This window comes from Kockiozyma suomiensis (genome assembly GCF_038497685.1).
Source record: "Kockiozyma suomiensis strain NRRL Y-17356 unplaced genomic scaffold V2V93scaffold_7, whole genome shotgun sequence".
In the NCBI taxonomy this organism is placed as follows: domain Eukaryota; kingdom Fungi; phylum Ascomycota; class Lipomycetes; order Lipomycetales; family Lipomycetaceae; genus Kockiozyma; species Kockiozyma suomiensis.
Genome location: NW_027117670.1, coordinates 838,678 through 859,608, shown reverse-complemented (window position 1 = coordinate 859,608; position 20,931 = coordinate 838,678). Strand labels below are relative to the sequence as shown.

General features: G+C 45.6%; 10 protein-coding genes across 10 annotated transcripts; 5 read left to right on the top strand and 5 right to left on the bottom strand.

The window, feature by feature from the left end:
- Positions 1–199: 199 nt before the first annotated feature.
- V2V93DRAFT_253422 (uncharacterized protein) lies at positions 200–2,299 on the bottom strand. The gene is made up of 5 exons (XM_066907122.1): positions 2,035–2,299; positions 1,942–1,974; positions 1,668–1,782; positions 403–1,589; positions 200–333 (listed from the first exon to the last, which is right to left on the bottom strand). Exons 1-5 carry the CDS (start codon positions 2,068–2,070, stop codon positions 262–264), a joined length of 1,443 nt encoding a protein of 480 aa, XP_066765919.1. The 5' UTR covers positions 2,071–2,299; the 3' UTR covers positions 200–261.
- A 229-nt stretch (positions 2,300–2,528) lies between these two features.
- On the bottom strand, positions 2,529–7,072 carry V2V93DRAFT_380523 (SAC3/GANP/Nin1/mts3/eIF-3 p25; the record flags this gene model as incomplete). The annotated part of the gene is made up of 7 exons (XM_066912061.1): positions 2,529–4,349; positions 4,546–4,659; positions 5,359–5,509; positions 5,563–6,173; positions 6,237–6,375; positions 6,432–6,972; positions 7,039–7,072. The coding sequence occupies 7 exons, from the start codon at positions 7,070–7,072 to the stop codon at positions 2,529–2,531; spliced, it is 3,411 nt and encodes a 1,136-aa protein (XP_066765918.1).
- A 254-nt stretch (positions 7,073–7,326) lies between these two features.
- V2V93DRAFT_370316 (chromosome segregation protein Csm1/Pcs1-domain-containing protein) lies at positions 7,327–8,960 on the top strand. The gene is made up of 2 exons (XM_066910238.1): positions 7,327–7,727; positions 7,789–8,960. The coding sequence occupies exons 1-2, from the start codon at positions 7,388–7,390 to the stop codon at positions 8,784–8,786; spliced, it is 1,338 nt and encodes a 445-aa protein (XP_066765917.1). The 5' UTR covers positions 7,327–7,387; the 3' UTR covers positions 8,787–8,960.
- On the bottom strand, positions 8,883–10,776 carry V2V93DRAFT_253446 (uncharacterized protein). The gene is made up of 2 exons (XM_066907123.1): positions 9,963–10,776; positions 8,883–9,907 (listed from the first exon to the last, which is right to left on the bottom strand). Exons 1-2 carry the CDS (start codon positions 10,567–10,569, stop codon positions 8,979–8,981), a joined length of 1,536 nt encoding a protein of 511 aa, XP_066765916.1. The 5' UTR covers positions 10,570–10,776; the 3' UTR covers positions 8,883–8,978.
- Positions 10,777–11,034: 258 nt separating this feature from the next.
- V2V93DRAFT_380520 (TIM21-domain-containing protein) lies at positions 11,035–11,936 on the top strand (the record flags this gene model as incomplete). The annotated part of the gene is made up of 3 exons (XM_066912060.1): positions 11,035–11,370; positions 11,429–11,765; positions 11,824–11,936. 3 exons carry the CDS (start codon positions 11,035–11,037, stop codon positions 11,934–11,936), a joined length of 786 nt encoding a protein of 261 aa, XP_066765915.1.
- A 189-nt stretch (positions 11,937–12,125) lies between these two features.
- Positions 12,126–13,272, top strand: V2V93DRAFT_370312 (uncharacterized protein). The gene is made up of 2 exons (XM_066910237.1): positions 12,126–12,294; positions 12,359–13,272. Exons 1-2 carry the CDS (start codon positions 12,215–12,217, stop codon positions 13,137–13,139), a joined length of 861 nt encoding a protein of 286 aa, XP_066765914.1. The 5' UTR covers positions 12,126–12,214; the 3' UTR covers positions 13,140–13,272.
- Positions 13,273–13,332: 60 nt separating this feature from the next.
- V2V93DRAFT_380518 (uncharacterized protein) lies at positions 13,333–14,426 on the bottom strand (the record flags this gene model as incomplete). The annotated part of the gene is made up of 3 exons (XM_066912059.1): positions 13,333–13,833; positions 13,896–14,312; positions 14,376–14,426. 3 exons carry the CDS (start codon positions 14,424–14,426, stop codon positions 13,333–13,335), a joined length of 969 nt encoding a protein of 322 aa, XP_066765913.1.
- Positions 14,427–14,704: 278 nt separating this feature from the next.
- Positions 14,705–15,941, bottom strand: V2V93DRAFT_386572 (uncharacterized protein). The gene is made up of 2 exons (XM_066912274.1): positions 15,802–15,941; positions 14,705–15,751 (listed from the first exon to the last, which is right to left on the bottom strand). Exons 1-2 carry the CDS (start codon positions 15,931–15,933, stop codon positions 14,921–14,923), a joined length of 963 nt encoding a protein of 320 aa, XP_066765912.1. The 5' UTR covers positions 15,934–15,941; the 3' UTR covers positions 14,705–14,920.
- Positions 15,942–16,338: 397 nt separating this feature from the next.
- V2V93DRAFT_370306 (uncharacterized protein) lies at positions 16,339–19,057 on the top strand. Its single transcript, XM_066910236.1, has 3 exons — positions 16,339–16,396; positions 16,465–16,935; positions 16,992–19,057. The coding sequence occupies exons 2-3, from the start codon at positions 16,587–16,589 to the stop codon at positions 18,788–18,790; spliced, it is 2,148 nt and encodes a 715-aa protein (XP_066765911.1). The 5' UTR covers positions 16,339–16,396; positions 16,465–16,586; the 3' UTR covers positions 18,791–19,057.
- A 389-nt stretch (positions 19,058–19,446) lies between these two features.
- V2V93DRAFT_370304 (uncharacterized protein) lies at positions 19,447–20,826 on the top strand. Its single transcript, XM_066910235.1, has one exon. The coding sequence runs from the start codon at positions 19,586–19,588 to the stop codon at positions 20,534–20,536; it is 951 nt and encodes a 316-aa protein (XP_066765910.1). The 5' UTR covers positions 19,447–19,585; the 3' UTR covers positions 20,537–20,826.
- The last annotated feature ends 105 nt before the right edge of the window (positions 20,827–20,931 follow it).

Below are 20,931 nucleotides of genomic sequence, written 5' to 3'. Positions count from 1 at the left end.
GTTTATTCAAATACAATACGATAAATATACAAAACCAACAAGAAATAGATAAGAAAAAATTACAAATGGTTTTAGCTTCAAACAGATATGCAACGCAAATAACAAAACATTGGCTCGAGCTACTAACAAATTATTAAGAAAGGAAAAAAAACAAAAAAAACTCGAACTTATAAAAAGGAAAACAAAAATAACCATTTAACAAAGCTGCTCCATTACTTCTATATAACTAAAACTAGAACTTACAATATTCTGACCATTCCTTTATCCAGAGAGCTGAACGTAGTTGCCAGGAAACACTCCTTGGTACCCATTCAGCTTTCCCGTCCACCAACCCTAATTACTCAAGTTAGCTTCTATTATTATTATTGACAGCGAAACAAAATATCGAAAACGGTGACTCACGTTAGGATCGGCTGTCCGCTGCACAATCTCAATCCTATCACCAGCATTAAACGACAAATCTCCTTCAGCCTGCGCAGCATACGCGTAGAGCGCAGTACAATATTCAAGACCGGTCGCACCCATGGATGCAGGCTTTGACGGTGGAGCTGGCGCAGCCTTCTTCTCAACCGGGTACTCTCCGTACGGTTGACCAACCGGCTGCTGGTATCCCGGAAGAGCACTCGCTGAAGCAGCTGGAACTGCGTAGGCTGGCTGACCATAGGCTGGCTGTTGCGGGCTATACGCTCCTGTGGCAGATGCAGGACTGTACGGCGCAGGACTGTACGGTGCGGGACTCGCAACTCCATTCTGAGAATATTCACTACCAGACTGCTGCGCATACTCCCCATAGCCGTACGGAGGTGGAGCATTACTTCCGTCAGAGAACCCTGTACCAACAGGAGATAGTGGACTGCCAACAGCACCAGGCGCTCCACCAGGCGCTCCCGGACGGCGTTTGAACTTCGCATCAACAGTTTTGCTTTTCGCCCGGTTAAGGTTGAAATGCGTAACAGGAATTGCGTCGGCAATTTCCTGGATATTGCCGCGCTTGGCCGCGAACGCAGTTTCAATATCGACCTTCGAATCCATGTTGAAATAAGCAATGTTATTAGAATTCATGCGATCATAAAGAGTGTAGAAAATGTTCAGCTGCATATAGTAAAATGACTGAAATAGCGGCTTGATAAATTCAGTCTCGAGCTGAAAGAGCTTTGGCAGATCTTCTTTCAGCAAATCGTTGTAGTAATTATACTCTTGAGCAGCAATCTCATAATCATTCTCGTACTTGTACATTTGCTTTTCCTCTTTAAGCGATCGCTCTTTCTTGTCTTGCAACTTTTTAAGAGAGCCATGATGCCGGTCAAGGTCAACCTGTTTGTGTGAGCGCTTAACGATAAGCTTGCGGATATGCTTGACAATCTCTAGCATTTCGTCAGCGGGCTTAACGATTCTTGAGTCAAGCATCTCAAGTTCCGGCTGCAATTGCACTTGGAGTTCCATTACAATCGATCGGTATTGCTCGCAGGCAGCGATACCTTCCGGGTTGCCCTCTGGGATTGCGGCATTTGGATCGGAAACGCGACCACTGATGGGATTGTAAATTTCTTCAATAGCTTTCGAGAATTCAATCTGATGCGTCAGCATTGCTATATAAAATTCATGAGTAGTCAGTAGCAAGCTTTACAGGATAGCAAACAAAGGTCGATTGAGCATGAAGAACATACAATTGACTGCAGCAAAATACTTAGCCGACTCATCGTGGAGTTTTTTCGTTTCATTTTCTAATTCTTTAAATCGTCTCTCAGCATCAATAAATACGGCGTCCTTGGTTTGCTCGCCCTGGAAGATAAGATGGCGATTAGCTTGCCGAATGGCCCAAAGTGTTTAGTCGCTCATGCTGAGACGACGGCGTCTTGATGCGCGATGCAGCAATCGCATCTGGTTTGCATCATCGACGCAGACCAGAAACACAAGATGTAGAGACTTATAAATACTTACAATATTCATCTTTTGTCGCAAGTTTTGCGGGGCCTGCAAGAGAATAGCGATATCAGCGCGAGTTTCAGACAAACAATACAAGAATATACGTACGCGAGCCACCGACTTCTGGATACCTTTCCAGGACATGATCGATACCGTTCAAACCACAAAAATATAAAAATCAAAATACAAACACACGCAAGATATCTCTTGCGATCTGACGCAGGCTGCGATGGAGATACGATGGAACTGCTTAGACGAAGAGCACGAGAGGAGTCGTCACCGAGAGCGCAAGGCCTGTGGCTGTGCTTATCCCGCTGCGCCCCCGCCCCACACTGCCACGCTGTTCGCATTACGTCATCAATCGTAGTCTTATACTAGAAAACTAGTCTTTTAGCACATATATCGTACATCATAATCTGGTATAAACAAACATATCTTCTCGTGGAGATGCATCACTTATTCAATATAGTTCCCTACCATAATCCCTGAAAGACAATAAAATCAGACAATAAAATCGGACAATGAAAATTCAATACAAGCTCAGCGCGTAAATTCAAATCTATAAAATAAATAGCATAGCCAAAATAGACACCCAGCAGCTCTTATTGGGCATACAAGACCAGCTTCGAGCCATTCCCAATAGCAGTCGCCAACCCTGTGTCGTCTTGAAGTTGGTTGTGCTGGCCCGTTTGTTCATTTTGATAATAAAACAAAAGATTCGAGGAACCTAGCCTCTCTTGTATCTTATTCTCCAACTGTTCGTATGTCACACCTACTGGTACACGAATGGCAATTAAGTCCTCCTGGTAAAACACCTTGACCTTCAAATATCCTGCTGCGCCTTGTCGCGATGAGGTCATCGCAGACACCTCACTCATCGTGCTCGGATTCCTTTCCATCTCCACATCACGCGCTCCTGTAATACTGCCATTCACACTATGCGTATAGCCCTCGCCGCCCGATGTGCTCGTTGTAGGCGACACTGAGTAGTTTGACTGCAATGCGCCGTTACCATTCATGCTTCGCCCTGAGGCTCTCACCGGCTGCGTACGGTCAATCGAGGGCTCGCGAATATGCTGCTGCGATGTCGAAATCGCTTGCTGATCCAACGTTGTAGTCGATGACGCGGCATCCAAACTCGCACGCGCTGCGACTGATACTGACTGTCTTACCCGATCTTGCATTTGCGGTTGTAACTCTGGCCGTGGCAGAATTGACGCAGGCTGTGCAGACTCTACGTCACCTTCTCGCATTGCAAACAGACCTTTAACAAGTGGACTGCGGGAGATGTATGCAGGTAGTACCACCAGCTTGCGCACGTACTCATCCAAATTCACGCGTCTTTGACTAGAAATCGAGTCATTCACATACGTCACCGGGCCAGGAATAAACGGTAATACTCGCTGCCTGCCGGTACGCCCAGCTTCTTCAGGGAACTCGTCCAGTAGTCTGATTTGGAAATCATAAAAATCCTCATAATACCTACACAGATTTCTAAATGTGCCATCCTCCATCTCGGCTATTAACAAATACCAATATCTACCATTATCAAACGAAAACTGATCCACTGATGCACTGATAACAACGGGCTCATATGACATTTCTGAGGCCGACTGCGACAGTCGATCGTCATATGCTCCGCTCTGGAACGATTGTGCGGCGTATGGTTGAGGCCCATTCGAGGTCTGCCGGCTTTGTGCAGAGTGCAGAGAGTATGTAGGCTGACTGTTTTGTGAAATAGACATTTGCTGGAGCCGGCCGTACGGCATCCCAGAATCGTCCTCAAATTTTCCAAGAGGAATACTACTCGCCTTGTACTCCGACGTCCGCTTTTTCCATTCCTCAACTTTTGGAACACCAGCTCGCAGTATAGCATCCGAAACATTCTCGATCGGTCGACCAGTAGCCATATCTCTGATTTCGACAAAAGATATCGGAATTAAACCTGGTCCACCTAAACGACCTATCGGCTTGGCAACAAACCACTCGTGATTCGACTGAGCAACAATTATCACTGCATCGCCTTCCGTCGCCTGCAACTCATCTGGCCGCTCAGCCAGAAAATCGTACTGCACTACACCGTAAAGCGGTTGGTAATGCCTTCGACCTGATGAGGAAGAAGATGCCGATGACATCATATCACTTTCTCTTCTCGTCATAGCTGACTGTGTTGCTGACGACGCATTGGACGCGCCCGAAATCATTTTTCCATCGCGAAGACTACTATCTGAGCTCTTTCGTGCATTTCTACCGAGCACCTCAAAATATGATACCGGGACCATTCCTCGCGTGTTGGCTGACGGATTACTCGCCTCGTACCAATCCGGATCATTCTCACTGCCAACTACGTGGAAAAAATCGCCTTTACTGAATGAAAGCTCTCCCGGGGCTTTACTGTCGTAGTCATGTATGGCTCGAATAACCTGTAGTAGAAGCGAAAATAACGCAGGAGTCAGATCGAGATTCTTCATTAAGGTACAAACTTGTCCTATAGCCCTGCGGACAGCTGTACGCGCATACATGCAAAAATGATGCAAATACAAACCAGCGGCATATCTTATTGCCATGCAAAGATATAGCACGTTAAAAGATCGAAATTGGAAATATCTAGGAACGTACCTTTTTTGGAGGGAGAATAGCAGGCGCCGACGTTTGACGCGCTACCGACTGAGGAGAACCAATCGACGAGTATGGCGGTGCAGTCTTTTCACCCTTAAGAGATCGCCGCAGGCCCTGTAAGTAAGCATTATTTAGTAAGTATCGTTGGATCCATTAGACTAAGAGAGTGTTTGTTCTTGAGCTGAGGAGGCGCGCTCGTCAACCCTCAGATTGCCTTCGCACCTCAATTCCCGCACAGACTATACATAGCACAAACAAGCACATAGAGCTCACCTTGATCATGATGCCAAAAAAAAAATAATTCTACACAGCGATTGCGGGTCGCGGTTCAAGACAGAACTAGGCGGGAACTGCTGTATTGATTTTTGGCTGTAAGGGGCGCTTCTCCGAGTTGATCCTTACCCGGCTCTCGTCTCAATATTACTACTCTCCCGTTAAAGACTAATTAATTAGATTATAGACTATTTCTTCTCGCAGGATTGTAGCCTGTGAATCTCTTTACAGTGATTAACTAGCTGTCCAAAAAAGCTTTCTATTAATACGTTTTGCTCTGACGTTAGATTGCGCTCTGTAGATGGTTGCCTCACTGAGCTCTATACAAAGACAGACGACAAAGCAGCATCTATACCAAAATCAAAACATTATTGCTTCGAAAAAATAAAAACAAAGAAATACAAGAGGAATCACTCCAAAACGCCGATACAATGATAACCTGATGACTGAACAAGTCCCAGTTAACGCAATCAGCGTTTACGTTCAGATCTGTCCTTTTATATCTATTTTCTTGAATGCCGCCATGCGATTATACATTACAACTGGATATGCTTCCTTTGTACGTAAACGTCTAGTATCCGAATCAAAGTAGTCAAGCAGTGAATTTTTTTGCAGAAAATCTAGACATTCTTCTTCAATTTCAAATGCCGTCTCGATAGTAAGGTAACTCAAATTAACGTCTGGTCGGAATCTGTAACCCAGTCAATATAATCATAGCCATAAATCCGAAAGCAAGATACATACGCTTTGCAAATAATTTCTAGCGCAAGTAGACGCTCACGGTCAATAAATGAGTCCATAACATATCCGCCCATATTAGGCGCACACAGATACAGTTTCATTAGTGAATGGTAATCCGAGTCCATAACTGCGGTTCGCACAGCAAGCGCGTGTGCGACTACTTCGTCTTCCTTTTCTTTTTCTGTTAGTTCAATTAGTAGTTCGTTCATGTCGCTTTGATTTCTGGTATGTAGTAAGTAAAGAATGCGATATGCCAAAAATTCATGCGGGTGGCCAGGAATCCCCATCGCAAACAATGATCTCAGTTGAGTCTGACATTGATTGTATTCTCCCAAATCTCCTCGCTCTAATGCTATTCTAGCGTGAATCTCGTACACGTTGACAGTAAATTCATTCTGAATTAGCTGGACAGTAAGATCTTGTCGCATAGACTTAAATTGGTCACAAATATAAGCGTAGTTTTGTTCTTGCCTCCATTTATTTTTAAGTAGTTCAAGAGTTTGTTGAAGCACAGGTAATGGGCGTACGGTTTCGGGGTCCGGAGCCGACGTTAAGCGTAGATAATGTTTTTCCAGTTTTTGACTACGTCCAACAAATGTTTCTGAAACAGAATCCTAATTGTTTATCCATATTAGCACTGCTTCGAGGATTAAACGAAGAATCTAAATTAAACTTACAAAGATATATAGATCATCCATTCCGGAAGCGGGAGGTGTCGATAGTCTATCGTTGGGACCGGAGTCAAATCTGCGAGCTCGTATTTCCTTTTTTGCAATTTCTTCATCCGTATTTGCAAAACTTGAGTTTATTGACAATCTAAAGTACTATGTGAGCAGCTAGAATCACTTTCTTCAATTTTGTGAAATACTCACTTTTTCTTTTTCTTTGGAGTACTTCTGATAACTGGTGACACAGATCTGGATGTTCTACTTGGTGGTTGATCCCATTTTGATGACCTCTTGCTTGGATTTGCCGAGACAAAAATTTCCTGTTCGTTAGTATACTCATTTTCCTTCTTTATGTCTTTCCTGTCTTTTCTCAAGGTCTCCAATCGATCCTCTTCAACAGCAGCATCGTCGTCTAATGGCATAGGCAAATGATCCCAGTCCACCGTCCACATAGTTCCAGATTCAATCACAGCACCAATTATTTTCTTCAAATTCTTCTCCATCATCGGTCTCTGTGAAGGCGGAAACGAGGTAAAGCAGCGAGCTACATAGTTCTTCAACGACGGAGGCCATGAATCTGATTTCGACGATGCATCAGAATGTTGACTTGCTGCGGCAGCCGCAGCAGCAGGTGTAGACGCCGTTGACGAGACTGGAGATGCAGACGATTCTTTGCTGGCTTTCGGAACAGTTGCACTGGTCCTTATAGACTTGCTAACATTCACAGAACCATATGCCGTTTTACCTGCAAGTTATTCAAGTTAGCATAATCCTCAACAAAATTTGTTACGAATACCAGTCGTCAGCTCACCGAACTTGGACCTCGACCATGGAGGCAACGACATTTTCCCCAAATACTATCAAATAACACTAAACACAAAAAAGTAAAGGCTCCAAGAGTACAACGCAGTCGATTATCGATTCATGTACAAACAGCCGATGTTGGTCCTTGTCCAAAGCCGAACGAAGCAGTACAAAACAATACCCTTGCCCTTCAAGAACCAAAAAGGTTTTGACAAATAAATTACGTAAAATGGCTGCCGCGGCAACGGAACCAAAACAAAACAAAGGTTTGGAGAAACGTAAACATCGCGCGCCATCCATACAAGACTTGCACTACGCGACCACGACACCAGCGACTTATCATAAATTCCGCAGCCATGTCTAAAAAAAGAGGATCAAGTGTAATGGCGGTTGATGGTGCAAGAAAAGCGACGAAAATTACTCAGCAGAAAAGTACAAAGATTGCGGCGGCTAAGAGTCAGAAATTCTCAACATTATCTGCTCTTATTGATAGTTCAGACGTTTCCAGCGACGGAGAAGAGGAGGATCTGGAAGAGCAGATTGAGCCAGTGAAGTCGAAAAAAGCCAAAGCAATTTCTACTACGAAGTCAAAGAAAGAGGCGGCAGCTAAGTCTGTCAGAAAGCCCAGTAAACTAGCAGCCACCACAGAAGCGATTGACTCAGAAGATGATGTCCCAGAGAAGGAGAACAGACAGGGTGAGAATTGCTACAACTTTAGAATACAGATAGAGAGTTGTTTAGTGATAATTTTTTATAGTTCCGTCTTCTGCGTTACGCAAGGCAAAGACACCGTCAGTCACTTCAACACCCCTTACATCTGCCACCAACAAGACCAATGGAGCGAGAACTGCCTCCGTTGTTAAACCTACAGCAAAAGCGTCAGCTGCTAAATCGTCAGCCACAAAGATAACCGAGCCAAGACCCAAACTCGGACGCCCACCAAAACTGCAGTTTATGCCTGAGACCATGGACGCGTTCGAAGAAGAAGGCAATGAGTTAGGCACAGTTGAAGAACAAGACGAGGAATTTGAAGAGCAACACGATTATTCATTAGCTACTTTCAAGAGATTACTTGCGCAGCACGAAGAGTTGAAGACTCGATTTAGTAAGCTAGCCAACCTGCGCGAAACGGCAGCCGAAGCAGCGCTCGCTTCTTATCGAAGCTCGGCAGAGCGTAGATTTGCAGCTGCAGACGAACTGATTTCAGAGCTTCGCAAAGAGCTTTCTGACCGGACATTGAAGATAAAACAGATGCAATCTGCAGTTATCGAATCGTCGGAGAATAGCGAGACAGTGATGAAGCTTAACACTACGATACAAAAGTTAAGCCAAGAGAATAACATGCTGCGCACAAAATTCCTGTCTACTAGCTCTAGTGGGAACGGACAGCCAAGTACTCCAATCGACAAGCTTAAGGAAGACATAATCTCTGATCTTACTGGTCTCATCGTTCGCGATGTGCGAAAGGAAGGCGACAATGTCGTATTCGATTGTCTTCAAGCCGGTCGAAATGGTGCGTTCCATTACAAATTGCTGATTCCAGATGCGGGAAATACTAGCGGTTCAAACAGTATTAATGGGGCAAGATATGATGACTCGGCAATTACACTGGTGCCGATGATTGATGAGAAAAGAGACGCGCTGCTATTGTCGCTTTTGCCCGATTACTTTACCGAGTCGCTGACGTTTATGCGAAATGCAACCGCACAGTGCTACTTGAAGATCTCGCAGGCTTTGCAGAAGCACGTGGACTAGATGTATGAATGATAATAATAACAATAACAACTCGTATTTGTATTTGGGGATGGTGATGCTTGTTCCGATAATATATCTGTTTTTATGTAATAGAAACTATAACAATCATAAATGTAAACACACGGGAAATCATACAGCGAGTCATAACATATGCAGTGGACATTAATAATATACAAAATAATAATGACACATTTAATCACGCTTGGTACTAGAGTATATCGCATTACTCGTAAACATGCTAAAATCTGGTGCCAATCCAGCCGCCACGGCTTGCCGCATCGAAGACCGTGCACGCACTCGTTGAGGAAAGACAATGACAAGGAAATAAAATGCCGAGACAAGAAACGCGACAACCGCAGAGCCAAGACAGTAACAGAGCGTAGCAAAAGAAGTCACGTCGCGATCAGCCATTTTGGGAGTGCGTCCGACGCTGAACCAGCGCGTTGTGAACTGTAGAGCGATTTCATCGCCGATGATGACCCGCGTTGTGTTTAGTGGGGCGACGGGGTATGCTACCGCAGACGTAATGTTGACACCTGGTGCGGAGCCGACATATTCAAAGACGATTGTGAAGCGCGTGGCAATATCGAGATGAGAAGTCTCGAGCTTGCCTTGTACTGAGAAGGCTAGAGGGGCGTATAAGTTTTCGCTGTCAATACGAGCGGGCACTCGACAGCTTAAAGGGGCGTCTTGATGGACGTATAGTTGGAAAAGATGATATGTCTCATCAAGGAGATCAAACGTGCAGGACTGAGGCTTGTCAGAATCGACGCCGAACGCAAACTCAAGCGGTTTGCCGGTCTCTTTACAGCTGGGGAAGGCATCGTATATAATCTGTCCTGTCTCCTCGCTAGTGATGTGTTCGCCATGCTCAATCTCGCGACGCACACAGCTAACAGGAACTGGGGTCTGGCGCTTGAGAATGTATGGGCGGCCATCCACAACTTTGAGCGGTGCGTAATGTATCGGCTTTGAAGGTTGCTCAACTAGACGTTCGGTGACGACTTCTTTGCGAACTTCCACTACTTTTGCCTGAAGTTTTTGTTGGAGGTTTTGCGAAGTTGCAGGCTTGCTGGCTTCAGTAGAATCGGCAGGTGTATTATCTGCAGACTGATCTTTGACTTCTGAAAGATATATCAGCGAGATGATTGCATTAGAGCGAAACCTAATACTTACCATTGCGTTTCTGCTGCGCCGGCGACTTATCATCTGCTTGGTTGTCAACACCCGGTTCTTGATTTTCTGTGCGTATCTCAAAAATCTGCATCTTCATCTCAGGAACTTCTTGCTCGCGTGCGGTGCCGCCTTCGTTCTCTCTTGCCTCCTCGATCTCCGCGGCGGCTGTGTAATCACCTTTGACTATTGCATGAGCAACATCGCTGCCCACTTGCGAAAGATTATCGTCTGTGGCATCTCCGTTGTGCGAGGGCGGTGTAGTGGATTCGGTCGCGCGTATCAATTCGCCGTCGTCTAAAAATACCGGTTCTTGTGATTCGCGAGTATTATCTTTTCCCTCGATATCCTCCGCAGAGGGTACGTGTGCAGCGTTACTTTCAATATCGTGCTCAACCGGAATGTGTTCTGGACCGTTATCTTGCGCCTCTGTAATTCCGTCCTGGTTTGCGGAGGCGGAGAGGGCAGAGACTGAGCTGGCAGCTGATAGTAGGCATTGTAATGACAACGACGATGATCTTGAAATAGCCGATGGCCGGGTATGAGAAACTCCTATCGAGTATGCTATATACAATCCTGCAATCGCATAAATCACCCGAATAAGATGCATTGTCAAAAGCAATTAAGAGGAGGAAGGTGGAGGCCGAAGAAAGGCAGGATCTTTTCTATTAGAGCAGAACCAGTTCGCGACTCGCTGTCTCGCGTTGCCGTAAATAGTTTTCTAATTAGTGCAAAAAGGAAAACAAATATATATTGAAAGAAACGGAATATAAATAAAGGAAAGAAAGGCAATTGTGTTTGCTTTTGGTTCTTATCCGAGCTAATGGTGCCGCCGCCTCTACTTTTTAGCACTATAAGAGAACGCACGTGACTGCCAATCTCTGGGGTTCCTTTTTTCAGCCGAGACTTTCAGACTCGGCGCTTGTTCAAGTACTAGCAAAGTTCTTGCTACATCGGTTCTTTGATTATATTCTAATCTATTATTGATAGAGTATTGATTTAGTAATACACAATGAGGCACACGATAATGCACACAACGCGGTGCTTAAACTGGACGGGATATCGCAGCCCGCATATGGCTTTTTCACTACGTCCGATCCTCTTCAAATCCTCGCCAAAGACCTCGGTTTCTCACGTCAGACTTTTTGTATCAATGCAGCCTGCTATGCGGACTCTGAGGAATAATGAGTGCGAGTACGCATATTCTAAAGGATTAAATCCGAAAGCGGTTGCGATCACGAGAATGAATAATACCCTCGTGCTGAGAACCTACGCGACGCATACTACGACTGCGCAAGAACGAAATAGTACCCCCAAGCCAAGCTTTGTGCAGACCTTAGCGCGATGGATTGCGCGGTCGACGTCTTTTCTATTTTACTGTGCCGTTGTTGGTGCCGGTGTTGGGTTTACTGTATGTCCTATCCTTTTTTTTTTCTGGTATCAGTGGCAAGTTACTTACCAACAGCTAGGGTCTGGCCGGATACTACTTCGTGACAACTCTCCTACTCCCGAGCAGCGAAATCCAGCTACAGAATAAAGCCGAAAGCATGATCTCGATGAATCCCGAATGCCAGTCTGCACTAGGCACCAAGCTCGCTTTCTATGGCGAGTCCTCATCGAATCGATGGTCACGTAATCGGCCGGTTGCTGTCACTCGTGGAGTTGACCAGTACGGAGTCGAGCATTTGTGGATGCGGTTTTATGTTATGGGAAGTACCAAAGTTGAGGGTACTGTGCAGGCCGAGTTGCTGAGGCCAAAGGATGCATACAGTTTTGATTTCAAGTATCTGACTGTTCAAGTCGCAGGTATGCTCTTCTCCATCTTAGAATATACCTATAGTGCAACATACTAACATTGAGTCAGATCGACGAATTGCAATTATTGAAGATCCTGCACTTGTCAAGAAGCAGCGCAAAGCAGCAGGCAACGGACATGGCATAGAATTCATGGGAATTCGTATTTGGCCTCTCAAGTAAAAGAAAAATCAGAATTTTTTCTAATGGATGTGCTCTGGCACTGAGCCGTAGAATCGTAAACGTTCTAGAAAGACTTAGTGAAAAATAGAATATATTACATAAGTTAGATCAACCCAAACCCGCAGAAAGAACTTTAATGAGCCGCAGAAGAAGATGCGGGAAGGTTCGCGTACCTGTCAGCACGCTTAGCAATTACTCACGATATTGCCTAGTATTGTATATAAGCCAGCATTCTCCTTTTCTATTCCTTGTTCTGAGTATTTCTGATATATGCACGGATGGCTACGACTAAGGACGGATTGTTAAGCGTTGGCGAGCACTGCGCTTATATCTCCTGCCATACACTCGACTTTCTGCCGTACGCCTTGTTTTGATTTATATATGCTCTAAAAGAAAGAAACAATTACTAACTTCAGTAACAGCTTCAAATGCGAAGATTGTGGTCACAAATACTGTCTTGACCACCGACAACCGTCGTCACACGAATGTACGGCAAAACCAAAGCAATCAGCAGCGATCTCTGGACACAATCTTGGAACCGCGCCAAAATCAAAAGAGCATCCGGTGAGCTGCTATTTGAGCACCTGCACGACACAAATAAATACGGTTCGAAATCCGGCAACGCGGTGTCCGATCTGTAACAATTTGACGTGTCTTAAACACCGACTTGCGCACTCATGTCCCGGTGCGCCAAAGGCTGAATCAAAGGCTGCCGACAAGAAGGCGAGCGCGATGGCCAAGTTTTCAGAATGGCGACAAGCGAATGCCGCGAAAACTAAAGTTGGCGAATCTTTATCATCGTTTCTCAAGCCTCGACCGTCGGCGACGGCTGCTGCCACAATTGCTCGAGCAAAAGCCATCGCTAGTCTGAAAGCCGCCGCGAAAGGTGATGCAGCAGTTGCTGCAGCAGACAGAGTTTATCTTTTTGTTGAGAGCGACCTTGCTCCTTCCAAGACCGCAAAAGCAGAGATGTTTTTCGGTAAAGACTACCCGATGGGAAAAGTTCTGGACAAAGCTGCTGCGCGACTACAGGTCCCGAATCGAAACAGTAGTAAAACTGCCGATACTGATAGATTACGAGTTTTTCATGTCGAGAGTGGACGAGTGTTGGAGTATTCAGTCAAGTTAGGAGCATCAGCGGTTAAAGATGGAGATACGATTGTATTAGTTAAAGGGATTGTCATGCCGAGTTTATTGCATTAATATTTTGCATTATTGTCTGGCTGCTGTATTATAGGGGTTTCTGTTTTGAGGCATAAGTTTTGAGATATATATATTGTTTTAGTCTGGAATCCAATGTACATATAGATCCTTTGACAACAAGATTTTCAAATAACCAGTTTTTATGAAGGGGTGTTCTTTTCTTCCATAAATGTGAGAGATACTGCTCTGGCAACTAAGCAGAAGCTTCTAGCTGATTTATTTGCCGAATAGTATCAATGATAGTGTCCTTGTAACTGCGAAACGTAAAACCAGGAAACACTTTTCTCATTTTCGTCAAATCAACTCCTCCAGTTTCAATTTCTTTCTTCAGAAGCTCGTCAGAATCATCAGGACCACTCGCGTAGCACTCGCCTTCTTCCTTAAATCTCTTACAGGTTTTAATAATACTACGGAATGAGACGTAGCTGCCAGCAATAATTATGCGCTCATCAAACGCTTTTAAATTATTAATGGCAGCTATCATCGCACCTGCGAAGTCGCGCACGTCGACCTGAATTGACGAATTAGCCGGAAACGGATTTTCGAGAGTCTTGTTCAAGCCTTGGAGGATTGAATTTGAGCTGTTTACAGTTTTCGCGGTGACGTCTTGATACATTGGTCCAAAGACAAAAGGAGGGTTAAGCACTGTGAGGGCAAAGCCCGGTTTCACTTTCTCCATAAAATTCCAGGCTGCCTAGATGTTAAAAAAGAGATTAATAATTATCTCCAGTATTTATCGGAAAAAGTGTGCACTACTTTTTCAGCTACAATCTTGCTGGTAATGTAGGCATAAAAAGCGTCCTTCTTGATAGCTTGCTCCCATGTGTTTGGGCACCAGTACGTTTCGTCGTAAACGGTGTCTCCTGTCAACACGAACTGAGGCTTGTCAAAGATTGATACAAACGAGCCCATAAGAATGACTTGCTTGATTGTATCTTTAGCATGACCGTTCACCGAGTCTAGAAGAGACAGAGTCCCGTCCCGTGCAGGGATAAGATATCCTTGTTCATTGTCTTGGAAATCACCTCCAGCAGGAGACGCAATGTGTAGAACGTACTCTACGCCTTTGACCGCCTCGTCGAAAGCGCCGGCGGCGGTTATATCCGGGACCGTAACAAAAAACAGTTTCCCACTGGCAACTTCATCTGGATACTTCAAGGCGAGAGAGGCAGACTTAGCTTCAGAGCGAACCGAAGCCACGACAGATTACTCGATTTTAAGGAGTTCGTTGAGAACAGCTGCGCCAACGAAGCCAATCGAGCCCGTTATGAGAACTTTTGACACCATTGTGAGTAGCAGTAGTAACTGAGAGTTAATTGGCAAGATAGAATACAGATCGTCATGGATTGCGTACAGAGAGGTATATATATAGCAGTTTATTATGAATATCGATTTTAAATCAATGACGAATGTAGAATGCAGAGCTTACGAGAGCAAACTAAAGTCCGATGATTTAAGTCCGCTAAAGTGCTATGCTGAATAATAGGCAAATCTGTCATCCATATTCAGAAAAATACGAGGTCATACGCGAAGGTAGTTGCTGCTGCTACATATTAACTTTACAATTAAGAAACAGTATCGGGATTGTTTATTAATCTACAACGGGGATTGCAAGCTTCAGTAGGGCGAACCAAGATTCGGGAATTAAGCTTGATCCATACAATCAACAACTATCATACAACCTTCCAAAATTCTCTCCCAAAGTACAAGTCAAAATACCTGAAAAACCAAAACAAAGTTTAAAAGAAACAAAAGCCAATTTACAATTAGTGTAATAAAGTCTACAGTGTCCATTCAACAGCGCATGACTCAGGCGAGCTGGATGCACTTGACGTCGCCGAAGAGGCTGAAAGACTAGAACAATAGAATTCATCGTGTCTATCGGGGGCAAAAACGGTTGCGCCAATCACAAGATCAATATAAGCACGGTAGGAGTCTTCCGTATGATCACATAGTATGGCTGAGTGAATGATCTCACTACCTTCAAAAGCAAGCTTTCGTAGACTCTTGATATCGCGGACGGTGAAAACTTCACAGTGCCGGATATCAAGTGTCACTGGTTGCGAAGTTTTTGATATCCAAGGCTTTACCGTTCGTGATTCTATACCTGAGATATACCGTAGGTCGAGGGAGGTTAGTCGCGGCAGTTGCGTAAGCAGACCGCGAATAGCAGAACTCGAAAGGGAATAGCAGCCAGCAAGGCTTAGCTTTTCAAGATTAGGAAAATGCAAAGGAATGAGGGCCACAGTTCGATCGATCTGTGCACAGTGTGAGAGGTCGAGTACAGAGAGTTGCGGGCAGTAGAGGTTGCAATCAACCACGACTGTAGAACCAGAGAGTGAGAGTGAGTGCAGAGAGGTGAGGGCAAGCGTGAACGGTTCTTCAAATACGCAGTACTCAAGGGAGAGAGTCTCAAGAGAGGAACTATCATTCAGCAGCTTTACAAGCAAGGCGAGGTCTGCTTCAGTCAGTCGCGATGGGTTGCGCACGTGCAATGAAGTCGCGTCGCGCTTGACGTGATCTTGCAGCGTGGGCGAGTTGAGATGAGATGAAGCAGCATGCGAAAGATCAAGAGAGCGCCATATCCTGCTATCGGCGGCTATTATTCGCCACTGTAGAGTAATTAGTAGCTGGTTGAGAAGAAGGACTGCAATGAGCATACCTTTGAGCAGACGCGGGTACAAGCCAGCAGCGCGGCCGCATCGAGATGCACAAAAATCTCAAGCAGGGTTTCATAAGCCAGTTTACCGGCACCACTGCTCTTAGCTTCGATGCACAAGCCAGTCTCCGCCATCGTCGTTGTTCTGATTCTACCAAGTCTGACCGGTGTTTCGTCTGTTTGTTTATCCCAATGACTAGTCACGTGATGCTACACACGTGCAGCATACGTGCAGCAGATCATTGCTAGCTCGTGTGAGAGATAACGAAGTCTAAATATGGCCAGCGCACGCGTATTCGACAACGAGCAGGCACTTATTCATTCTGCAGAGAAGGAGCAGAGTAAAAATTGAAGAGATAAGATGTGCCTCTAGAGAATATACTGTACTTTATTGAATATTCATAATCTGCTAGACATCGACGGCTATACTATATACATTCTCCTGGGTACCAAATACCAGCATATTACGTAGCACCTCGCCGTCTTTGCAGCCCCAAGACAAAATTGAGTTGTCACTCCTCGCACAGCACCGCCCAGTCCGCGTCATCTCCTTCACAAACTGCGTTCAGTGTCCTCTATTTCTATTTTCGGCGGCCCAGTATGTATTTCTTCTTGTTCTTCGTTCTCTCATTCTTGGTCTTCCTTTTTCTCTAACTCAAATGCAAGACCGTCTCTTTCCGCGACGGGTATCGCGGCCTCTCTCCTGCTCGTCCTCCTCCTTCTGCTCTTCGTTCTCCTTCGACTCCTCCTCGACTGCCATAACCGTGCCCACCTCCGCCATCGCGCCCATGGCGACCGCCGCCGCCAGCGCTCCGCGAGATGTCGCTAGTTCTTCCAAACCCAAGCGGCACTGGTGGTCTCGTTTGCGCCAGCCGCGACACGTATCAACCTCGGCAGCCGTGCCGCAGAACTTACTCTACCCGCACTCGAGCAGCAACACCGCCTCGGACTCGGCCTCGACTGCTGGTGCTCGTCCATTTGAGGTTGTTGCTGACCCGTATATTTTTGGGCAGCCGCTCGATGCCGCCGTCGAGCGCTTTCCGGCCCTCGTCGCAGTTCGGGGATACAGCTCTAGCATTCAGTATGGACCGCTGCCTGTGCTTGTTGCTATCTGTGGCATGTACCTACAGGATAATGGTCTGTTTGATGCTTTAAATCGGATTACATTGGATCTTCATACTAACAACGTGCAGGTATAAACACACAAGGTATATTTCGGCTTAGCGGCTCAGCTAAACGTGTTCGCCAGTTACAACAGATCTTTGCTTCACCGCCGAATTTCGGCGCAGCAATAAACTGGCAGGGATACACTGTACACGATGTTTCAAGTGTATTACGCAGATACCTCAATAGCCTTCCAGAACCGATCATCCCGCTTGACGAGTACAGCAATTTTCGTGCGCCATTTGAGTTTACACAGTCGTCCTCTGCGATTCGAAAGAAAGACATTATTCAAGTTTTACAACAACTAATCTCCCAACTTCCAGTTGCAAACCGGCAACTACTATTATACATATTGGATTTGCTCGAGCAGTTTTCCCGGCATTCAAAAAAGAACCTTATGCCTTCCGCGAATCTTGCCGCCGTTTTCCAGCCCTGTATTCTTTCACACCCGGCACATGACCAGTCTCCGGACCAGTATCGCATTTCTCAAGATTGCCTTGTGTTTATGATTGATAATTTCAAGTCTCTCAAGCACAGCGATGACTCAGCAGCAGCGGCAGCGGCAGGAGCCACCACTTACGAAGTAATCGATGCCCACAACGTCAGTAATAGCAGTAGCAGCAGCTTGCGTACTGCAAGACGTGCTCTGAGTTCGGGAGCAAGCTTCGCGGGATTGTTCAAACTTGCTGCTGCAAAAGAGAAAGAGAATAATGATTTGATTTTGCAGCGGGCTACGCTGAGAAGGTATAATACAGTGCCTAACAATCTCGACAAGGCGGCTACCGCACTTGAGCCTGGTGATGTCAACCAGCTGCCGCTTAAGCATGCTGCATCGACATCTGCGGCAGCATCAGCTACTGCCGCCGCTGCTGCGGCAGCTGCGGCAGCTGCGATAGAATCATCGTCCTCGCAGACAAGAAACAATAGATGGTCGATAGGAAGTGGGTTAGGCCGTCGTAGTCAAAGCAACAGAAGCAGCATAATTGGTACTCCTGAGTTTCTATCTATGACGGCACCGCACAGTACATCGGTGGCACCACAACGACGACGAAGTACCCGAAGCAGTCACAGTCTGGGTTTGAATAACAGTCGAACATGGAATAGTCCTGCAATGAATGGCAGCGAGTTTTTTGACGCCGAGACACAGTCTATACAGGGTACTCCGACCCACTCAATTCAGCATACTCCAGAGCCATTTCAGCGGCAGTTCTTTGAGTCGATGCAACAGGTGCAGAGTCGTGGAGACAGTGTTGCCGAGAATGATTCGGAGGTGTTATATGTGCCCAAACGGACGGCTAGCACAGTGAAACCTGTTAACAAAAGCGGTTCTGCTCCTTCAGCTGCTACTGCCAATGTGGTGCCTGTCACAACGAGCATACCGACAAACATCAACGGATCTCCATTGCTGAGTGGATCACCAGTAGCGCGGAGACGAGTATCTATGCAGCGAACATCGATACAAGACAGTCGAGTCGCGCAGCGACGGTCGGTGGACTTGAGCAAGATAAGCAGCAGCAGCGGCAACAATAAGCCAGTCGAGTCAGTAATGCTTGGCTTTTCACCGCGAAAATCGTTAGACAATAAAGCGCCAGCACCAAGCAAGCCACGTCGACAAGGATCAATGTCTAGAGCGCTGTTTGGAATAGTCACTCGTCGGCCTGCGCCAACACCGCCGCTTCCAAAGGACGTGTATTTGCATCAGCAGCAAGATACGCAACGACATAGTATGTCAGTATCTAATTCTGATGCACTGGCAGGTGCAGGCGCAGCGTTTCATCGATATACGCAGAGCACGCAAGTTAGTGGAAACAAGTTGCGACGCAAATAGTCATCTGGAATTGGCTGAATGTAATATCTTTTACAGTGTATATAAGTTATTTCTCTTTTTTGTTTGTATGATTGGTTAAATGTGGTATTGGCGGTGTCTTTGATTTTATTTTCTTATCTTATTAGTTGTAATTGTGTTTATTTATATTTGGGAAGTTTTTTTGCTGGATGTGATGTATGTTGTAAGTTATATGTAATAATATTCACTATGAAACCACAAGCACAATTCTCACTAACCACTTAAATACGAATTACTCTCTGTCGCTTTCTCCTACTGCTTTGTATGTTTCTACTATTATCGCTGATATTCTACAAGTAGTGTTGGTACTATCCTAATTCTTTTGTTCTGACATCTAGATATCGGCCGTCAAGCATCCGCCAAAACTGTATCCTTTCCCATGACTCAGTCTGCTCGTACACGTGCCAGAAGGATTATTATGGTTAGGTAATCAATTAGTCATCAACTCTGCTCTGAGTCACTAATCCCTCGAGCCATAGCACTTTTTAATACACCGATATTTGACATTACACGACATAACTCTGCAAAACATGCTGCGAATTCGACAAATAGAATACATTTATTCTCGAGAAAGAAGCAGCGTCAGAGTAGACGCCACGATGGCGGCGCACGGTCACATGGCCGAAAGCAGAATTCAACTAGCCCAATCTGGAAAGGTCTAAGTTCCCTCCGCCTTTTTGCTCTTTCTTTCTTGTTTTCCTTTTCTTCTCTCTTCTCTCGTCTGTTATGCTTTGTCTATCTTCTTATAGTTAGAAAAGATATTATAAGATAGCAGTTATGACCACCCGACGCTCGTTATCTCGTGCTCGAAGGGGGATCTCACCCGCTCACGCCCACTCGCACGCCCACGATCCGCTTGCAGCCTCTCCGGCAGAACCCGCCGAGGATGACATCGTAAAGACGACAACAGTCTACTCGGCATCGGCTCAGTTGCGCTTTCTCGCAGACTCTGCAGCTGCAAATGCAGAGCTTTTTTGGCAACTGCGGTCCGCCGACGGCGACAGCTGCGACTCTGCTGTTTCTGCGCCGCCGGGATGTGCGTTAGTGTACGTTCACGAAGTGCGCGCGACAGACACCTTGCCTGCCGTCGTGCTCACGTACAACACTGATGCTGCGACAGTTAAGAAGACGAACAGACTTTGGGCTAATGACGCTATTCATTCGCGAGCGACAATCATGCTGCCGGTGGACAAGTGCGCGCTACCGTTGCAGTGCCATTTGCGCGCAGAGAAAGGCGCTATGAGCTCGCTGAGAGGAATTCCTGCGGGATCTTCACTTGTCGGCTGGGGAATTGTTGACGGAGTTGGTAGACATGTTGAGATATGTGCCGTACCGCACTCGAGATTGGGATACTTTCCTGCCGGCACTGCCGCTAATACTGGTCAAGATGCATCGCGCCTGTCTGTTGATTCGGCGGTATCGGTTGTGTCTGCCGTCAGTGAAGCATCCTCTTCTACAACAGTAAACGATGACTCAAGTCACTCAGATGATTCCGAAACACTACCTAGCACGCCTATCTCGTCAGAACCTACATATTCACCGAACTGGCTCACAAAAGTCGTACGTGGATTCTCTGTCGGGTCATCAGCTGAATCTGACGTTGTAGCAGCCACACCGAGACGGCAGAATGCGAAGCCTGTGCCTAGTCGATTGGGAAGAAGTAGATCGCCGAGAGTGGTTGAGCCTGAGCGATATGAGATGCTGCCAGAGGAAGAACTCTATCGGTAGTCATTGATGATGCTCTTTATTAATATATACTGGGCGATGTATTTATTTTTGCGGGTCTTTTTATTTTGTTTTCACTTTTTGTTAATTCTTTTGTTGATCATCATTGCATTTGGTTCGTGATTGTTTGATTTTTTGTTATGTTGTCTTCTTGGGCGCTCGGTTATGGGACGGGATAGGTCAAAATTAAAAAGATCACTTTGTTGAAAGTTTCATCCTAAACTCTTTTGTGAATATATTGCATGACTCATTACAGTCTCTTTATAAACTGCTATTCATAAGATATAGTAATCTTTATCGTCTTGATGAGTAGATTTAGGGTATGATTGTCTACCAGCTATATCTCTATTTACGATTTATTTATATAACCACGGGAGAGTATTCTTATTGTATATATG

Bases quoted from the DNA above. Each gene is read 5' to 3' on its own strand.
- V2V93DRAFT_370306 (XM_066910236.1), top strand. From the start codon at position 16,587: ATGGCGACCGCCGCCGCCAGCGCTCCGCGAGATGTCGCTAGTTCTTCC. The intron at 16,936-16,991 runs GTCTGTTTGATG...AACAACGTGCAG, and splicing joins CATGTACCTACAGGATAATG to GTATAAACACACAAGGTATA.
- V2V93DRAFT_386572 (XM_066912274.1), bottom strand. From the start codon at position 15,933: ATGGCGGAGACTGGCTTGTGCATCGAAGCTAAGAGCAGTGGTGCCGGT. The intron at 15,752-15,801 runs GTATGCTCATTG...ATTACTCTACAG, and splicing joins GTACCCGCGTCTGCTCAAAG to TGGCGAATAATAGCCGCCGA.
- V2V93DRAFT_253446 (XM_066907123.1), bottom strand. From the start codon at position 10,569: ATGCATCTTATTCGGGTGATTTATGCGATTGCAGGATTGTATATAGCA. The intron at 9,908-9,962 runs GTAAGTATTAGG...ATCTTTCAGAAG, and splicing joins GGCGCAGCAGAAACGCAATG to TCAAAGATCAGTCTGCAGAT.
- V2V93DRAFT_370312 (XM_066910237.1), top strand. From the start codon at position 12,215: ATGGCTACGACTAAGGACGGATTGTTAAGCGTTGGCGAGCACTGCGCT. The intron at 12,295-12,358 runs GTACGCCTTGTT...CTTCAGTAACAG, and splicing joins CATACACTCGACTTTCTGCC to CTTCAAATGCGAAGATTGTG.
- V2V93DRAFT_370316 (XM_066910238.1), top strand. From the start codon at position 7,388: ATGTCTAAAAAAAGAGGATCAAGTGTAATGGCGGTTGATGGTGCAAGA. The intron at 7,728-7,788 runs GTGAGAATTGCT...AATTTTTTATAG, and splicing joins AGAGAAGGAGAACAGACAGG to TTCCGTCTTCTGCGTTACGC.
- V2V93DRAFT_370304 (XM_066910235.1), top strand. From the start codon at position 19,586: ATGACCACCCGACGCTCGTTATCTCGTGCTCGAAGGGGGATCTCACCC.
- V2V93DRAFT_253422 (XM_066907122.1), bottom strand. From the start codon at position 2,070: ATGTCCTGGAAAGGTATCCAGAAGTCGGTGGCTCGC. The intron at 1,783-1,941 runs GTAAGTATTTAT...CTTATCTTCCAG, and splicing joins TGCGACAAAAGATGAATATT to GGCGAGCAAACCAAGGACGC. The intron at 1,590-1,667 runs GTATGTTCTTCA...AATTTTATATAG, and splicing joins GTATTTTGCTGCAGTCAATT to CAATGCTGACGCATCAGATT.